At 27.2% G+C, this 19,776-nt stretch overlaps 1 protein-coding gene across 1 annotated transcript; it reads left to right on the plus strand.

Moving 5' to 3' along the window:
- Positions 1-13,597: 13,597 nt before the first annotated feature.
- Positions 13,598-18,001, plus strand: LOC109814174 (NAC domain-containing protein 54). The gene is made up of 7 exons (XM_020378542.3): positions 13,598-13,824; positions 13,962-14,254; positions 15,136-15,413; positions 15,747-16,091; positions 16,330-16,776; positions 16,935-17,010; positions 17,137-18,001. The coding sequence occupies exons 2-7, from the start codon at positions 14,101-14,103 to the stop codon at positions 17,796-17,798; spliced, it is 1,962 nt and encodes a 653-aa protein (XP_020234131.1). The 5' UTR covers positions 13,598-13,824; positions 13,962-14,100; the 3' UTR covers positions 17,799-18,001.
- Positions 18,002-19,776: the final 1,775 nt, after the last annotated feature.

Consider the following 19,776-nt stretch of genomic DNA (forward strand, 5'->3'; position numbering starts at 1 on the left):
AATATTTAGCAATCAAATAGAATTTTGTTGCTAATTTTAACTAATATTTAGCAACCAAATAGAATTACATCACTAATTGTAACTAATATTTAGTGATCAAATTTAATTTTGTCGCTAAAAAAATCAAAATTTCTGATTTAGAGACCGAATTCAATTCTGTCACTAATTTTAACTAATATTTAGTGATCGAATTTAATTATGTCGCTAAAAAAATCAAAATTTCTGATTTAGCAACCGAATTAAATTTTATCGCTAAATATTAGTTATATTTAGCGACCGAATTCAATTCGGTCGCTAAATTTAACTAATATTTAGCGACCGAATTCAATTTTGTCGCTAAATTTAACTACTATTTAGCGACCGAATACAATTTCGTCGCTAATTTTAACTAATATTTAGCGATTGAATTGAATTTCGTCGCTAAGAAAATCAAAATTTTTAATTTAGTGACTGAATTCAATTCTGTCGCTAATTTTAACTAATACTTAGCAGTCAAATTCAATTCTGTCGCTAAATTTAACTACTATTTAGCGACCAAATTCAATTCTGTCGCTAATTTTAACTACTATTTAGCGATCGAATTAAATTTTGTCGCTAAAAAAAATCAAAAATTATAATTTAGCGACCTTAATAGCGACCGAATTCAATTCTGTCGCTAAATTTAACTACTATTTAGTGACCAAATTCAATTTCGTCACTAATTTTAACTACTATTTAGCGACCGAATTAAATTTTGTCGCTAAAAAAATCAAAATTTATAATTTAGCGATCGAAATAACGACCAAATTCAATTCTGTCGCTAAATTTAACTACTATTTAGCGATCGAATTCAATTTTGTCGCTAAAAAAAAATCAAAATTTATAAATTAGCAACCGAAATAAAGATCGAATTTAGTTCTGTCACTAAAAAAATCAAAATTTATAATTTAGCGACCGATTTTCTAGCGACGACTTATTTTGGTCGCTAAATCGGTCGCTACTTTGATTTTTCATAATCGGTCGCTAAATCAGTAGCTAAATAGCAACTGATCATTTTCGGTCGCTATTTTGCAATTTTCTAGTAAGTTCACTTAAGACCTCAAGGTTCACGGATCGAGTCCCAGGAATGTTAAAAATACGAACGAATAAATGATAAGCTAGAAAAAGAAGATAAAGAAAAAAATAAAATAATTTTTGTTTCAACATAGTGTTGACTTAACCGACAATAAAAAATTAAAATAAATAAATTTGTTAGTAATGGCTTAGCCGACACAAAAAAAATTATGTCAACTTATTTAGCGTCAACCAAAAATCGATGAATAACCGACAATATTACGTTAGTTTTTATGATTTAGAGTCGGCTTTTGGCCGACTCTAAATCGAAACATTCTTGTAGTGATCATTGATATGGGTATAGAAGATATCCTAGTAGTTGGTTGAAAGTTCACATGGTATGGACCAAACAACTCTACAAGCAACAAAATAAATAGATTTCTCATATCAAGGGAATGGATGACAATGTTGCCTAGTTGCACAAAATGTTTTGCCTAGGAATATATCTCATATTATTGTCCTATTCTAATGAAAAATAGTATAGTGAACTAGGGTCCAAAACTGTTCAGGTCACTAGACTATTGGTTTGAAGATAAGGAGTTTTTGGGGTTTGTTGAAAAAACCTAAGTGTTAAGGGTTAGGGGATATATGTGTTGAAGGAAAAACTAAAAAGATTAAAAGGAAAGCTTAAAAGTTGGAATAATGAACATTTTTGAGATATTTAATAAAATATCAAGTCGGTGAAAAATATGTTGAATAAGATCAATAAGAATGAGGATAAGGGAGATGTATATGAGGAGAAGAAATAAAAAGGTGTTATACGAACAATTTTGGAATCTAGCGATAAAATAGAGAGTATAGAATATTTCTCATCCCAAATATACAATCCAAAAAGGAAATAACCTATAGTCAAAGCAGTCTATCCAAAATAACATATATTCAAAGTAATCTACCCAAAATAAGAGAGCAAAACAATAACCTATATAAACTAATCCTCCCCAAACAAACTATCACATAATTCTCGTTCCTCTGGAGTTAAGTCTTCAAGATCAAAGTCTCCCTTATCAGTATATACTTGAACTCTTGTGTCATGTTGAAAAGTTTGATGGGTAGGCCTGCCAAAAACATCATGATCAAAAAGTTGCTGATAAAACCTTAAAGCACTTGCAGGTCTCTCTATGCTATGATAAACGTAGTAGTATCGTATATGATGGATCTGCATGTCTGGCCTCCAGTTGAAAGACATCATAAAAGTTACATTCACCTCTATTGTAATTAGTGGTTGGGGTTGCTCGCTTAAGGTATGTACCAAAAGTCTATAATAACTATATAATACATGTGTCCTAACTTATATGGCTATCTCATGGGTATATCAATACTCAGCAAGACAGAGTGTTCTTTGTGGAGTCGTCATTTAAATATGGGCTATAAGGGTGAGTTTTCCCCATTCCTCAAATTCCACAAACATAAAAACAAACATACAACAATACATCATAAAATAAACAAATACATAATCATCTAACAATTTCCAATGGTTTTCTCAACAATTTACTTTCAAGTATCCTAAAAGAATCATTAATGCATTAATTTGTTAACTTGGGTCCAAACACTGTCATCAAAACCTTGAAGTCATGATGGTCTTATGCCACATGTGGATAATTGTCGGTTGGTCAACGCTCCAACAGATACAATATCAGCGCATATACACTACAAGAAAATGACGATTTTGCGACGGTTATATGGCCTACATTGCGACGGTTAGAACTGCCGCAAAGACAACATTGCGACGGTTTGGGAACCGTCGCAGAATTGTCCGTCACCAGACAATTTTGCGACGGTTATCAGAACCGTTGCACAAACCGTCGCAAACTTGGAATTGCAACCCTTTCATCAACTGTCGCACCAACTGCCTCTATATTAACATTGCGACCCTTTCATCAACTGTCGCACCAACTGCCTCTAAATTAATATTACGACTCTTTTTTTACTTGTCAAAAATTATAATTTTTTTTTTTAATTTTAATAAATTTACTAATGTAACAATTCTCATATTTAGCCTCTCAGGGGTTCTATTTCACAATATTTCACTATTTAGCGTGTTTTATCCTTACTTGTGCAATTTATGGGAAACTTCCCAGAAGGTCACACATCCCTGTACTACTCCAGGTCAAGCACGCTTAACTGTGAAGTTCTGATGAGTAGGCTTCCGAAATGTATATGTATGTTGTCAGTATAACTTATACAAATTAATTCATTTAAGTTATCCTCAAATATACAATCTCATATTTGTACTATAATAATAATATATAATAATTTTATATTATGAATAATAATAATAATAGTAATAATAATAATAATAATAATAATAATAATATATTTAGTTATTCTTTATTTATATGTACTTACTTTTATAATTAACATCTACTTATTTCTATTTAAAATTATAACTTAAATTATTTAATTTTATAATTTATAATGATAATATAATTTATAAAATTATAAATATTTATTTATTACATACTTATAAATTAAATTTTAATATTTTAAATAATTATTAATTAATTTAATATATTTATTTACCTTAAATCAAACATATAAAATTCAAAAAAAACGTATTTATCCTTGTTTTATTTTCTAATTATCAACTATTAATAAAATACTAACTTAAAATCTTATCTAATTATATATAACATTCTCATATCAAATTTAAAAGAAGATATTAGTTATACAAAAAATATTAAGATCATATAGTAAATTGTCAATAAGATTTTAGTTAAATAATTTAAAATAATTAATATTTCAATTATATTGTTAATTAGCAAATAATTTATTCCAAAACTAATTAAATTTTTATATTAATTATTAGTAAAATTTAATAACTTTTAAATTATCAATTAATTGGATCGATGAAATTCGACACACACCATGAGTTATTGAGCGGAATAACTTTACCAAGAGTTATTTTGTAAGTTATCTTAAATCAAACATATAATATTCAAAAAATGTATTTATCCTTGTTTTTTTTAATTATCAACCATTAATAAAATACTAACTTAAAATCTTATCTAATTATATCATAATATTTTCATATCAAATTTAAAACCAGTTCTTACATTTTCGACAAATATAAATTTTTCTGAAATATTCCATCAATAATATAGGTTTTCCTACAAAAATTTTCTCATCGAAAATACAAATTTTCCGACAGATTGAATTTAATTTTATAAGAAATCATCTTCGATTAATATAACATTATGTATATATGATTTAAGAGTAAAAGATTTTCAATTTAACGGTTGAATTTACAAAATTTACATTTAATATAAAGTTATTGAGCGGTGTAACACTTAGTAAAATTTACACCGATGTAATTATAACCCCCTCATATATATATATATATATATATATATATATATATATATATATATATATATATATATTAAATGTGACTTTTACTAAGTATTATACCGCTCAATAACTTTATATTAAATGTAAATTTGGTAAATCCAGCTGTTAGATTGAAAGTTCATATCACTTTATAAGTGTATATCAAATTTTGTTAAAATTGAACAACTGGAAGGTAGTCAAAGTGTTTATATTTTAGTGTATTTTGAAATGAATATATTACATCAATTTTATTTTATAAAAATGAATATATATATATATATATATATATATATATATATATACAAGGACGGATGCACGTTTGGAATAGTGGGGCACTTGGCCCCACTACTATTTGACATATACATAATTTTTTATCTAAAAAATAATATATTTTAAAAAATAAAAATTATATTCTAATAAAATAAAATATAGATTCTGAAAAAAAAATTTATTTATTTGATATCTGTCAAATTTTTGAAAGAAATTAATTCTCATGTGATAAAAAAATTTCTTAATAATGAATTAATTTTTAAAAAAGTTTAATTATAATATATATATATATATATATATATATATATTGATATATATATATATGTCTTAATATTCACATATATAATGTAATATATTAAATAATTTTTAGATAAAATAAAATTTGTCCATGCATGTTTATCTTTTGTATTTTTTATTTATTGTATACGTTGATTGAAAAATTAAAATAGTAAAGTTGTATATATTAATTAAAAAAATCAAAATAAGAAAAATCTGAAGATTTATGTTTCATTTAGAATTGTTATTATAAGATATATTTTAAAATAAATTATCATCTAAAAATATATATTAGATATTTAAAACATATTTATATCATAAATAAATTAAACTGGATTTTTATAAAATTTAACATATTATTTTATATTTTTAATAGTGTTATAAAGATGGGATTTAAAATAAAATTATAAAATTTAACATTGTAAATTATTCAATAATATGTTATCTGATAACTCAAAAATTAAGTTATAAAATGATAATTATATATATTTATTTATATACTCTAACACATCTTACATACCAGATAAATTCATAAGCTTGTTGAAAGATAAATTTATATTCTAGTCACGATTTTGAAATTATATAAAGAAAAAAAAATCATGTACCTCATGTTAAAGGAAGTATATATAAAATTGTTAATAAAATATAATTTTATTAAGATAATATACATAATACTTAAAAAAAATTTAATTTTAATAAAAAAAATTGTCTTGTAGATTGCGACGGTTTATAGTAAACTGTCACAATGCTGAAAATTTTGCGACTGTTTATGACTAACTGTCGCAATGTTAAAAAAAATTTGTGACGGTTTATGACTAACTGTCGCAATCTTCAACAAATTTTGCGACGGTTTATCGTAAACCGTCGCAATGTTGAACAATTTTGCGACAGTTTTTGATAAACCGTCGCAATGTTAAACAAATTTTGCGACGGTTTATGATAAACCGTCGCAATGTTGAACAATTTTGCGACGGTTTTTGATAAACCGTCGCAATGTTGAAAAATTTTGCGATGGTTTTGAAAAACTGTCGTGTGAAGGGTCGCAATATCAAAGCGACGACGGTTTCTAGATAACCGTCACAATTTGTCCGTCGCAATTTATCATTTTCCTTGTAGTGATATATGACCCCTTGGCTAAAAGTACAACTTGCATCAGCATTAGAAGTGGAACGTGAGGCCTTTAATTTCTAACACGTCAAATGTGTACACCAAATATCAATCAAATTCACCACTTTCTCAAACTTCTCAAGGTCAAAAGACCCATTTTTCCTATACCCCAGTGTATCTCTATAATTATCCACATGATACTTCACTTTTCAACGTGTTTTGTCCTTACTGCACAGTTTCTGGGAAACTTCCCAGAAGGTCACCCATCTCTATATTACTCCAAGTCAAGCACGCTTAGCTATAAATTTCTAATGAGATAAGCTACAGAAAGGCAAATGCATGTTGTCAGTATAGGTAGTACAAATTAATTCATTTAAGTCATCCTTAACTATACATTCTTATACTTGTACTATCTTTGGATCCCTCTTATTTTGATGTGTTCGGACCATTATAAAAATATAATAATATATATAATAATTATATTACCAATAATAATTATATTATATTTAATTAATCTTTATTTATATATATACACTTACTTTTATAATTAACAATCTACTTATTTATATTTAAAATTAATATTATGATACAATTTAAATTATTTATTATAAATTTAAAATTTTAAATAATAATTTTTATATTTTGAAATGAGAAGGATTATAATAATACCAGTGTAACTTTTACTAAGTATTACACCGCTCAATAACTTTATATTAAATGTGAATTTTGTAAATCCAACCGTTAGATTGAAAGTTCATATCACTTTATATGTTTATATAAAATTTTGTTAAAATTGAACAACAACTTGAAGGTAAGTTCATATTTTAGTATATTTTGAAATGTATATATTACGTCAATTTTGTTTTACAAGAATGAAGTATCAAATCATCTTGATTTAATATAAAATTTTGTATATATGATATAAGAGTAAAAAACTTTCAATCTAACGGTTAAATTTATAAAATTTACATTTGATTTAATATAAAGTTATTGAGTGGTATAATACTTAGTAAAAGTTACACCGGTGTTATTATAATCCTTCTCTTTTAAAATATTATTTTTATAAATTAAATTTTAACATTTTAAATAAATTATTAATTAACTTAATATATTTATTCATCTTAAATCTAAGATATAAAATTCAAAAAATATATTTATCCTTGTTTTATTTTCTAATTATCAACCATTAATAAAATATTAACTTAAAATCTTAACTAATTATATCATAATATTTTCATATCAAATTTAAAACCATATATTAGTTATACAAAAATATCAAGATTATATAGTAAATTGTCAATAAAATTCTAGTTAAATAATTTAAAATAATTAATTTTTTAACTATATTGTTTGCAAATAATTTAATCCAAAGCTAATTAACTTTTTTCTATATTATTAGTAAAATTTAATAACTTTTAATTTAATAATTGGATCGATAAAATTCAACATATATACATCATGAGTTATTGAGCAGAGTAACTTTACTGAGAGTTACTTTGTGAGTCATTTGATTCCTCTTCATCCTCCTTTCTCTCTCTCTCTCTCTCTCTCTCTCTCTCTATATATATATATATATATATATATATGATTTTTTTAAAAATTTTATTGATGATCTTTTTTTATATATGATTGTCAATTTTTTGTCAAAAATTCTTACATTTTCGACAAATATAAATTTGTCAAAAATATTTCATCAGTAATATAACTTTTCTTACGAATTTTTTTCCATAAGAAATATAAATTTTTTGATAGATTTATATTTTTCAAAAATTACCAACGGATAAATCCGTCGGAAATAAAAATACAAATTTTCTGACGCATTTATATCCGTAAAAAATTACTGACAGATATACCCGTCAGAAATATAAATTTTTTGATGGATTTGTATCCGTTAGAAATTATCCGTTGGAAATATAAATTTTCTGACAGATTTGTATCCATCAGAAATTATCAATGGATATATCCACTGGAAATATAAATTTTTTGACGAATTTGTAACCGTCAGAAATATAAATTTTCTGACGGATTTTTTTTTCTGTCGGTAAAATCTGTCAGAAATATAAATTTTCCCACAGATTTGTAAAACGTCCGAAATTATCCGTGGAAATTTGCATTTTTCTTGTAATGACTTTCTCTAAAATTATGCTCGTAAAAAGTATGATTTTGCACTTCCTAAGAACCCTATTTTATAACATTTGTAATGGGCTTTTAATCATGTACTCTTACTCAGTGCTCATATAGCTCACTCTCCTAGAGGTCTCTTTGACTTAACTCACTAAAGGTGCTCTAGTAGTTGCTTTGAATAATTTTTGCTCATTCAGAGCGAGCTGCTTACTCGCTTAAGTGAGCAATCACCATCTTCCAAGATATGCTTTTTGATTTGGTTCACTTTAAGCTAGATTCTGATCGTTTTGAGTGAATTTCACTCGTTTAGAGTGAGCTAACTTGATCTTCAAATGTAGTCTTTGACCGAACTTGCTCAAAGTGAGTGGTTGAACAATTTAAGTGAATTTGGCTCATCCAGAGTGCATCCATCACTTGATCTTAGAGCGATGATAATTTTTCTTTGAGATTTGTAACTTTCTAGTTATATTTTCTCTTTATCACATTTCAACAAAATTATATCCTAAAATAAAATAAATTCTTAACTAAGTATTTTATGATAAAAATAAGATTTGAATACATAAGATATATTTAATAATTGCTTAAATTGATTAAAATGTATATATATAACTTGGACTTTGGAATATTTGTAGATGGTTTCCACATTTTGTCTTCTTCATTTGGGTGTTGCCTTGCCAAAATCTTAGCCTATTGATATGATCAAGATTTACTGTTCAAACATACCACTATTTGTCTTTTTCATTGAGGTGATGTCTGTCAGAATCCGAGTCTTTCGGTACCATCCATATTTACTGTTCGAACATTTCATATTCACTAATATCAAACATCATTAGAGAAAAAAAAAAAATGTAACATCCTAATTTTGAAATGTAATAACATACTCATTCTTCCAAAGTTTGGGAGACAAAGATTAAAAAAAAAAAAAAAAAAAACTTACAGAAAACCATTTTTCTAGCAGCTTAAATTTGGTTATTACTTTACTCTTTCTCAAATTTTCTTAAACCATAAAAATCAAATTATACAATTATTACTTTAGCGTTAATTTGCAGTAGAAGCTTTTGATCCATGTGGACCCCTCGGTATCCGTAGGTTTTTTGAGCTTTAAGAATTTCAGACTTCAAGCAGAAAAAGATATGCATGATTGTTTCCTTTCGGATGCAATATACTTTGCATAAATGCTTAGGTTGTATGAAAAATTAAATAATGTTGAAGTAAGTATAATACTTCGTATTGAAAATATAAGAATCTAAGAAATAGAAGGCAAACAACTCACATTATTCTATATGCGTGCGACCAAATGAGTTGCTTTCATGGATCAAAAAAATGAATTGCTTTCTCATTGTGGGAGAAAACATCGACCTCCCTTTTGTGATCACATTATATAAATTAACCAGTAATGATTGCCTACAATTTTGATAGCAAAATTTCAATCAGTTTATTACACTTATTCTGTTTAATTTTAATCATTTTGTATTTCTAAATTGGATATTTAATTAAGTGTCATAGAACTTAAGACATAAGTCCTTATAATTTTAATCATAATTAAAAAAATCTCATATTAATAAATTATGTGTATAGTGTACTTTATAAACTCATATTTGTTTCCTTGTTCTAATGATGTGAAACTCTTTATACTTTCAAAACTTTCATTATAGTATATTTATTTTACAAAGTTTTCGACAAGATTATTATATATTTTAATGATTCAATTAGATTTTTAGTCTTAAAAAATTATATTTTTAATATATAACATTTTTTTTTTAAAATAATTTCCTCATAAAATATTTTTTTGTTATTAAATGTTCATTTCCTTAAAACAATCACTTTTCATTGGTGGGAAATTATAATAATGATATCAAAATTTTAACTTAAAATTTCATGCATATTATTTCAACTCTTACTACTAAATTAGTTATAATAGTTTTTTTTAAATTATTTATCTCCATGTTGAGTTATCGTTTTCTCAAGTTTCTCATTTAATCATTTAAATATTGATATAGAGTAAATGAGTAACTGATGATATTTAAATAGATAAAAAAAAACTCACAATATTTAAAGAAACTTAATATGTGAAACAAAAACTACATAAGAAAAACATTTGGTAAAAATATGTTTTATGAAAATCTCATTTAAAAAATAAAATAAAATATCAAATAAATTATTACAATTTTTTTAGGGACTAAAATCTTAATAAATTTAATTAGAATATATATTTACAATGTGAAAATTGTTAATTAGGAATTGTCATAATGCTAAAATTGTTGAATTATGTATATAATTATTAAAGACGTATTTAAAATATTTTTTAATTGTTTGAGTAGTATTCCTAAATTAATTAAAATCATACTTTTTTTTACTAATTGAAAAAAAAGAGACTTAATTAAGCTTATTTAAACTTATTTGAACCATTTTACTTAAAGTTGGTTTGAGTGTGTGTGCATAGTTTTGTATATATCCATGGGTTACAAGCAATATGATTTTGGCTTCCAAAATTGGTTGTGTTTTGGAACCCCACCTCAAAGCACAATGTCAACGCGATGCTTTTTTTAATTGTTCGTTATCACGTTGGTCGTATGGAAATTTAGTTTTGTAATCTGCACATCAATTTGAATATAAATAATAAGTTAAAAAGTGAAAACTAATTAATATAAAGTTATTTTTTTATGCTTGTTAGACTCAAATTGACAAAAAAATATAATTAATTCTTATCCTGTTTTTTCGCAATCAACTCCTCTCAGTGTATCAAAAAGAATCTACTCTATAAAATCATCATAATTTGAAATCTCTAATAAAAATGTCAAGGTGGTTTTAGTTTTATTTTTGCTGCAAATTAATTGGCTCAAGCCAAAAGAGACAATATATTCATAAGAGTTTAATTGATTAGGTGCTTAATTAGTACATTTTTCAATCGGTTGTCATATTTTTGGGGGACTGGTTAAATTTCACTCCTATATATGTTTTGTACTATATTTCACAAACATATAGACAAGAATACCGTGTGATTGAGTTTCATGTTTTTTGTTGTTGTGTGTGCATAGAGAGATCGAGGGAAATGAATTAAAAGGAACTTGGTCTACATTTGAAGGGAGAGTAGGAAGAAAAAGCAAAGGAATTAGCATAAACTGATAAAGGAGAAAAGCACCAAAAGATGGATTCATGAAAGGGAAAGCATGAGAGAGGAACTTTGGCATGATGGGAAAAGCATGAGATATCTTACAAGTAATCCTGCCATGCCACGTGGATAACTTAATTGGTTCACATGGCCAAAGCTGGTCCCACGTGGGTCCCTCTTGGACTTAATTAGTTTCTTGTCCATGCATGCATGTGACATATATTGGTAAGGCAGATCTGAAACTAAACACATGCAACCAAGTTTGTTCTTTTCTTTGGCTAATTCTAGGACGATCATGAAATATACATGAACTACAGCATGAAGACATCCACATAATCCAAATCATACAAAAAGAAAACAACAAAGAGTCGTTATGATGCAATTTCTTAAGATGAGAGGACCATTGTCTTGTTGGTTTTATCCTTATTTTGGTTTGGGAAAAGATAATAAAGATATAATATAATAATAATAATAATAATAATAATAATAATAATAATAATAATAATAATAATAATAATAATAATAATAATAATAATAACAACATTGTCCTCTAAGGTGAGAAATTATAATCATTGGTTGAGAATTTATTATTTATGTGTGTATGCATTTAATTAAAATATAGCAAAGCGTCTTTTTTTTTTTTTTTTTGCCTTTTCAGATAATGGTTATAACTAGGGGAAACAAAAAAATGTTGTATCAAAGGATATATTTGGGTAAAACCTTACTATGGTTTGAAAATGGATAGTTATTAATTAATGGGATAAGAGCGGGTTGTAAGGAAACCGAACTGTAGGTAATCATATTTTAAAATTATTAAAATATTTTTAATTATTCATAAAATGTATTGGTCTAATTTACTTTTAATATAAATATATATATATATATATATATATATATTTATTTATTTATTTATTTATTTTTTTGAAAATTTTACATATGAGTAAAATATGTTTTTGATTCCACAAAAATTTCTCAAATTAATTCAATTTTGGTCTCTAAATTTTTTTTTCTATTTTGATTCCTTTAATTTGGAAATGAACCTTTTTTTTTGTCTTTTTCAAATTGGTTTAGGCAAAATTGATACATTTTCAAATTAGAGGAACTAAAACACTTCAATTAATTTTCAAGGGACTGAAGCTAAATTTCAATAATTTTAAAGGGACTTCAAACATATTTTTTTTTTTATATTTTAATAAATACACACACTCTTTGTTTTTAAAAAAAAATTATATTTCAATAAATACACGCACATACAAATTTAGTGAATATTTAGTTATTCACTAAATAAATATTCATACTAAATGAGGTGAGGGAACTATTTGTTTCGTTACTATCCCTACCTAATTATAACTTCTCATTTTAAAGAATTATTATATATTCACTACTAAATATTCACATTAAATAAGGTGAGGGGTCTATTTGTCTCATTTAATTTCTTGTTTTTAGAGACTATACTTCTCTTACATACAATCTTATTTGAGTATTATAAGATAATTATTATAGGTGTCAAAGTTTTTCTTCTCTTACATACAATCTCAAGAGCTATGACAATCACGTTGAGTTTGGTAAAACTACGATGAGAATGCCTCAAAATTGCTAGAATGAACATCAATCTTAAAACCAATGTAAAAACTTTCATTTCAACCAATATTAAATAGTGGAGGTAAAAGCTTCCATGCATCCAAAATACATTATTACGCTCATATTCTCTTTACATAACAAAAGTTAATTCATACCAATTAGGTGAGTCAATGAACATATATAATTAAGTTAATTCGTACTATCAAGTAGGTAAATAAATCAACATAATTTACTTCATCTAAATCAGTAGTACTGAGTTCGAGATTTAACATACACGTATACTATTCAGAAGAATAATTTTAACGTCTATAATAATCATTATGCAAGAAACTTTCATATCACGGTTCTCACTAATAACCTAATCGTCCACGTGAACGAAAAAAAAAATTGAGCAAGTAAATAAAGCTTAGAGAATGATTGGAACCAAATGTGAAAGGGCCGTTTGTTCAGTTATGAACAGCCGCCGTAGTTGGTTTGCTAGAGATTCCTCACGTTAATGTCGGTTATTGTAATATCCTTCTTTGGAATATATAATAGCTAGCTATAGGCCCCAGAATCCAAGAAAGAACAAGCAAGAAGCATAGGATCAATGAGAAGAAAAGAGAAGAGAATTATAACATATATACAATATTATTTAAATATTGATTAAATAGGCATATTAATTCAAGCTTGATTGCAAAGATAAGAGGAATCCATCCATTTGATCGAAAAAAACAAATGAAAAGTACTTTAAAAAGCAAAAGAGATCAAAGGGTGACACATCTCCCTAATTTACTTTTTTTTTCTCCCAATCTTCTCTCTCATGTTCTCTTTTTGTCCTCTTTATCAAAACCCCAAGCAAGCCCCACATTCCACCCCTTCTCCTCTTCGTCTCTCATCTTGTTCCTGTGTTTGTCTCTCCCACTTTCTGCCTTTGGATCTTCTTCTTCCCTTAGGTCTTTGCTCTTTCTTCCCCTCCTCTTATAACTATGTATATATGCTTGTCATATATGTATAAAAAGAAGTTTATGCTGGTTAATTTTAATTTGCTAATATGCATGCTCTTATTCTTGAACCATTTTATGAATGACAGGGTTTGATTCGTAAAACTTGGTGATCATCAACTGGATTTGAAGCATTGTGCACTCATTGATATATATCTATATATCCCTATTTCCAAGTTGTTCAGATAACTAAGAGGAAGAAGGAGGACCAAATACATATATATACACATGACACCTGTTTTACCTCCCGGATTTAGGTTCCACCCTACTGACGAAGAACTTGTTGCTTATTACCTTAAAAGGAAGATTAATGGTCGAAAGATTGAGTTGGAGATCATACCGGAAGTTGATCTATATAAGTGTGAACCATGGGACTTGCCAGGTATATATATATGCTTACTTATACACAAACATATTTTCATTATTTATGTCGTGCATGGACATGCATCTCGTATTAATTTTTCTTCTAGCGAGTTTTTTATTATTATTATTATTATTTTTATCTCTACGAGAAATTAGATATATAAAATTTACTAAAGGTTTCATGGCTGCGTCTAAATTAGTTGATTTTAAAATTCGATCTTATTCCAATACACGAGCACCAGATGATATGTCTAGAATTAATTTGTTGTCTTTAGTCTTGAACTAATTTTAACATCATGAAGCGTAGTTTTGATAAAAATATCTCTATTATTATTCTTTTGTGTATATTTTTTTACTTGTAATTCCTTAATTATTGCATACAACTTAATAGAACCCAAATTACCATACCTTAAAAAAGTGAGCACGCGCTTTAGAAGCGATTTGCTTCTGATCTTTATTGAGTGAGGATGAAACACATACTTGCTTTCTTGGTCAAGTATATTTTCCTGCTTTATCCTAAAATATCTAATGTGATTTATGGTTGAAAGGACTGTACTTAAGAATTCTAAAGAGGATGGTCCCTTCACCTTTAGGGTTCCTATTGTGACCGTCAAGATTAGTAATGGGACAATAGTAGATTCCCAAGTCAAAAAGCGCAAACTAAAGAAAAGGATTACATTGTACACGATACAAAACATTTATACACGACTCCCATGCAATATACTTTGCGTTTCTTATTCTCTCATTGCTATTTGCTTTATCACGTTACGACTTTGAAATGAAAACGATGAAATATTATAGGAAAAAAAAATCAACATTAAAAACAATCAGCAGTCTGCAGTGAACCTTTTGCTAGCATATATATATATGTATAACCTCTCTCTCTCTTTTTAATTACAGGCAAATCATTGTTACCGGGAAAGGATTTGGAGTGGTATTTTTTTAGCCCTCGTGATAGGAAGTACCCAAATGGATCAAGAACAAACCGTGCAACGAAATCTGGATATTGGAAGGCGACAGGGAAGGATAGGAAAGTAAATTCACAGACACGGGCAGTGGGTATGAAGAAAACCCTAGTTTACTATCGAGGAAGAGCACCTCATGGCTCTCGTACTAATTGGGTTATGCATGAATATCGTCTTGATGAGAGAGAATGTGAAACTGCTTCAGGCTTGCAGGTATTCCACCTACTGGATTTCTTTTTTCTTTATTCATAATATAGTTATGTTATGTTTTTTTATTTTATTCTATTTGGTATTTAAAACTCCTTTCTATTAACTGTACATATACAATCAAACTCATATATATATAATACAGTATCAAGTAAAAATGCTAATGATATTAATTGTGTTAATCTTTGTGGAGTATCTCTGGATCAAATTGTACAATATAGACGTCTAATCCCTAAGCATGCTTTTCTTGCTGTACATATACAACTGATAAGACTTCAAGATATTTTTATATTCGAATTCTTCAAGTTGATATATGGCTATGGGAAAATGTAATTTCAGGATGCATATGCTCTTTGCCGTGTGTTCAAGAAGACTGCAGTGATTACTCCAAAAGTTGGAGGGCATTATGTTAATACTCCCAATGCCAACCAGATTACAGGCTATCAATCATCAAGCATTGAACTATATTCTGAAGGAAGGGGAGAAGATTTAGGTAGCTCAAATTATTCAATGCCGATGGATACATGCTCACCCCACAACGTGGGAAATGAGACTTCTCTCACTATCAGTGGTGGATCAAGGGATCATGGGAATTGGTCACACTTCTCATCAGAAGACCCATTATTTAGTCTTCCAACTTCTTCATTTCCTAATTTTGGAACCATGACATACCCTCCATCCAGGGTACGTACACATTTTTTTTTTTCTTTTACAAATATTTGAATATAAAGAAGAACTGAAATTTAAAGAACTTAAATACTAAAACCCCAATATTTCTATTGAATATAGAGATTAAAATCAAATAGTTTTTTTTTTTTAGGAAATACAAGTTATACAACTAAAAAAATACTTCTGGGGAAAAACATAATTAAGCTAATTTAATTATATGTTATCTTTTCTCTTATTTTAAATTGATTTGCAGGTGGATATAGCTCTAGAGTGTGCAAGGATGCAGCATAGGTTTACTATGCCTCCTTTGGAGGTTGATGACTTCCCTCAAGTTGGAATCTCAGAGCTGAAAATGACACAAGCCTCCGGTTCGATGCAAGGAAGCAGAACTGAAACGGATATCTTGCAGGAAATTCTTTCAGTTGCTCATGCTTCCCAAGAATTGATAAATCAATCTGGCTACTCGCATGAATGGGGTGGCAATGATAATTATGCTCCTCGTGAAGATGATTTTACATTCATGGTTGGCACCAATTACAATCATCTAAATGAAATGAGCTCAATGAGGTATGTTGACAAAACATGGGAAGATGCTAACACAAGGACAATAGAGATCGGAGATGTGGGTGAAGAATTTAAGGCAGAGAGGATGGTAGAGAATTTAAGATGGGTTGGAATGTCAAGAGAAGATTTAGAAAAGGTATAGTAATATTTATTTTGTTCAACTTTCTTTGGCGCATAAATATTAGCCCATATTTAAGATTTTATTTCAATGATAAAACTATAAAACTATATTTGATTATATATTAATCACCAACAAGTTTATATGATAGTTAATCTGACCAATTGGACGTACAGATGGAAGAACAAAAGGTTGTCCCAATAGAGGATATTTCAAGTTTCCAAACTAACAGGGAAGAAAATGAGGTGCAAGGTATATATATATACATATATTAAGAATCCCATGCATGATTTCTTTGCTAATTTTTATTTAATTTTTTGGTACATGAGATCATGTTTATGCAAACTTGTAATTATTAAGTAATTGTTGGATGATCAGAATCTGAGCAACATAGCAACAAGGAACACAATGACACTGAAATCAATGATTTCTCCTTGGGCTTCATCAATGATGATGATCCTAACGAGAACTTCATAGAAGAAGGCAACATGAATGATTATTCAAGTTTTCCAAGCTTTGAGGTCGTTGAGGAAACAAAAGTCAATCATGGAATGCTTGTTTCGACTGGTCAAGTAGCCAAGACATTCTTCCACCAAATAGTTCCTTCACAAACCATCCAAGTTCAACTCAATTCAGTGATGGCAAACAATCATTGTGTAGAGAATGCAGAGGCAATGCTAATGATAATGGAGAACCAAGGGTCTATATTGAGGAAGTTTAGGTCCTATGTTATGGGAAAGCTAACAAAGCCATCAAAAGCAATAGCAAGTGCTGTTGTATTTGTCTTTGCACTTGTGTTGATGCATTGTGCTTATTTGAAGGAAGAAGTGGAAATTTGGAATGAAACATATTGCAGCATAAAGAGAATGAGTCAGTCATCTGAGGTAATCAATTGGAATAAGTCAAATGAGGTTTGGTTTGTTGGTGTCAAAAGTGAGAAAGGATTAAGTGCAGTATTGAAGAAAATAGGCATTTTCCTCACTATATCTTTAGCTCTTTGTACCATGTGGGCTAACCAGAATATGATAGTTAACCCTTGATCTCCTAATTCATTTAATTTTGTCTCTAACTTAAGGAATTAGTTTGAGAAGGCTCAAATTGTGCTTCTCCCAGTTAAGTAGGAGGCTGATGTATCCCTATACCTGTAATATTTTACTTTAATTAGCATCACGTGTTATTTGATCTTAACTTAATTGTATTCAAATCTTTAGTTATTATGAATAGAATGTTTACCTTTAATTAATTCTTTTTTATTCTCTTAGTTTGATTTTAAGATTCATATTATAGTTAAATTGTCATGCATGTTTAGGTTATTTTGTTTTTAGCATGTATTAAATAAGTAGGGGAGTGTTTTTGTTTGTTTTTGTTCTGGTATGGAGATTATCATCGAAGAATTTTTGGTAAAGTAACCATTTAAGAGACCTAGTAATTATTTTAGCCTAGAATATCCAATAAATGTAACCTCTCTCATACTAAGCTCTCACCCCTAAATTAGGAGATCTTATCTTTATTGTTATGAAGAAGGATCTGTTTGTGTTGGTTTTTGCCTGGCACATAAATTGTCTATTCAAATGCCTCTAATTAATGTTTTAGACTTAAAGTCAGTCTTGTTTGAAACTCTTGTTAGTTTGGTTAAAACACAGCCTTAAAATTAGGCAAAAACCTAAATATCTAGTCATCATGGTTAATAAAAATTTATGGTCAACTAATTAAAAGTTAGTCGTCATTTTTATAAGGTGATTAATATAAAGTCACCAACTTAATATGTCGGCGATTTATGAATGGACGATGGTGTAAAACAAAAACTTTACATAACTAATGTATATACTTTTTTATCTTTAATTTAATTTAATGAGTTTAATTTTTAGTTATTTAATTTGATAAGATTGTAAATTTTTAAAATTGATTTGAATCTAAGAATAAATACCAATATTAGCCAGTTAGGAGATTATAAGAATCTCGTGATTGATCGATATACGGAGAACTGATTAGTTATTACTCCAATTATATCAAATCACAAAATAATTTTTCTTCTCATTATCAGGAAGAAAGACAACAATTCCACTGAGAAATTCAAGCGATTTGATTAACAGAGTAAATACCATTTCTATACTTGATCGATTGTTGTATTAATTGAATAAAATTTTGCAGTCAATTACAATGATTCAAATATTTATCTAAATCTATATTCTTATAATAAACTGAAATCACAGTATAAACTGAACTGAAATCACAGTATACATCCTTTCAAAACTTTCAATAATTTTGTTTAATAAACTTCTAATAACTTCCCCTTCAATAAATTTGAGCTAAATACTTATTTTCTTCAATAATTTTATCCTAAATATTTATATATATAAATATTTTTATAAAATAAACTCTGCTAAAATATATTAAAATAAAAATGGATATTATATAATATTTATATATTATATCAAAACAAATATATCAAAATAAAAGGAAAAATTTAGATAAAAATATTTTAATAATTACTAATCATTATTAGATTTTTGTAATATTATAAAATAAAATGCTACTGAAAATAATTAAAAAATACATATCAAAATAAAAGGAAAATTGAATAAAAATATTTTAATAATTATTGATAATTATTATATTTCTATAATATTATAAAATAAAAATATACTAAAAATAATTAAAAAAATTAACATATCAAATAAAAGGTAAAATTTAGATAAAAATGTTTTAATAATTACTGATCGTTATTATATTTTTGCAATATTATAAGATAAAATTGTTACGGAGAATAATTAAAAGAACAAATATATCAAAACAAATATATCAAAATAAAAGTTAAAATTTGGATTAAAAATATTTTAATGATTACTAATTATTATTAGATTTTCACAATATTATAAAATAGGCTTAAATATGTTCAAACTATCTCCAATTAACTCGATTTTCATATTACTACCTATTAATTTTTTTTTGTTTAAATTACCTGACTAATTTTTTTCTTTCAATTTAGTACATGATGTTAGTCTCTCTCTATTAAAT

Source organism: Cajanus cajan, chromosome 9 (genome assembly GCF_000230855.2).
Source record: "Cajanus cajan strain Asha chromosome 9, NIPB_CcT2T_4, whole genome shotgun sequence".
Classification (NCBI taxonomy): domain Eukaryota; kingdom Viridiplantae; phylum Streptophyta; class Magnoliopsida; order Fabales; family Fabaceae; genus Cajanus; species Cajanus cajan.

Bases quoted from the DNA above. Each gene is read 5' to 3' on its own strand.
- LOC109814174 (XM_020378542.3), top strand. From the start codon at position 14,101: ATGACACCTGTTTTACCTCCCGGATTTAGGTTCCACCCTACTGACGAA. The intron at 15,414-15,746 runs GTATTCCACCTA...ATGTAATTTCAG, and splicing joins AAACTGCTTCAGGCTTGCAG to GATGCATATGCTCTTTGCCG. The intron at 16,092-16,329 runs GTACGTACACAT...ATTGATTTGCAG, and splicing joins TGACATACCCTCCATCCAGG to GTGGATATAGCTCTAGAGTG.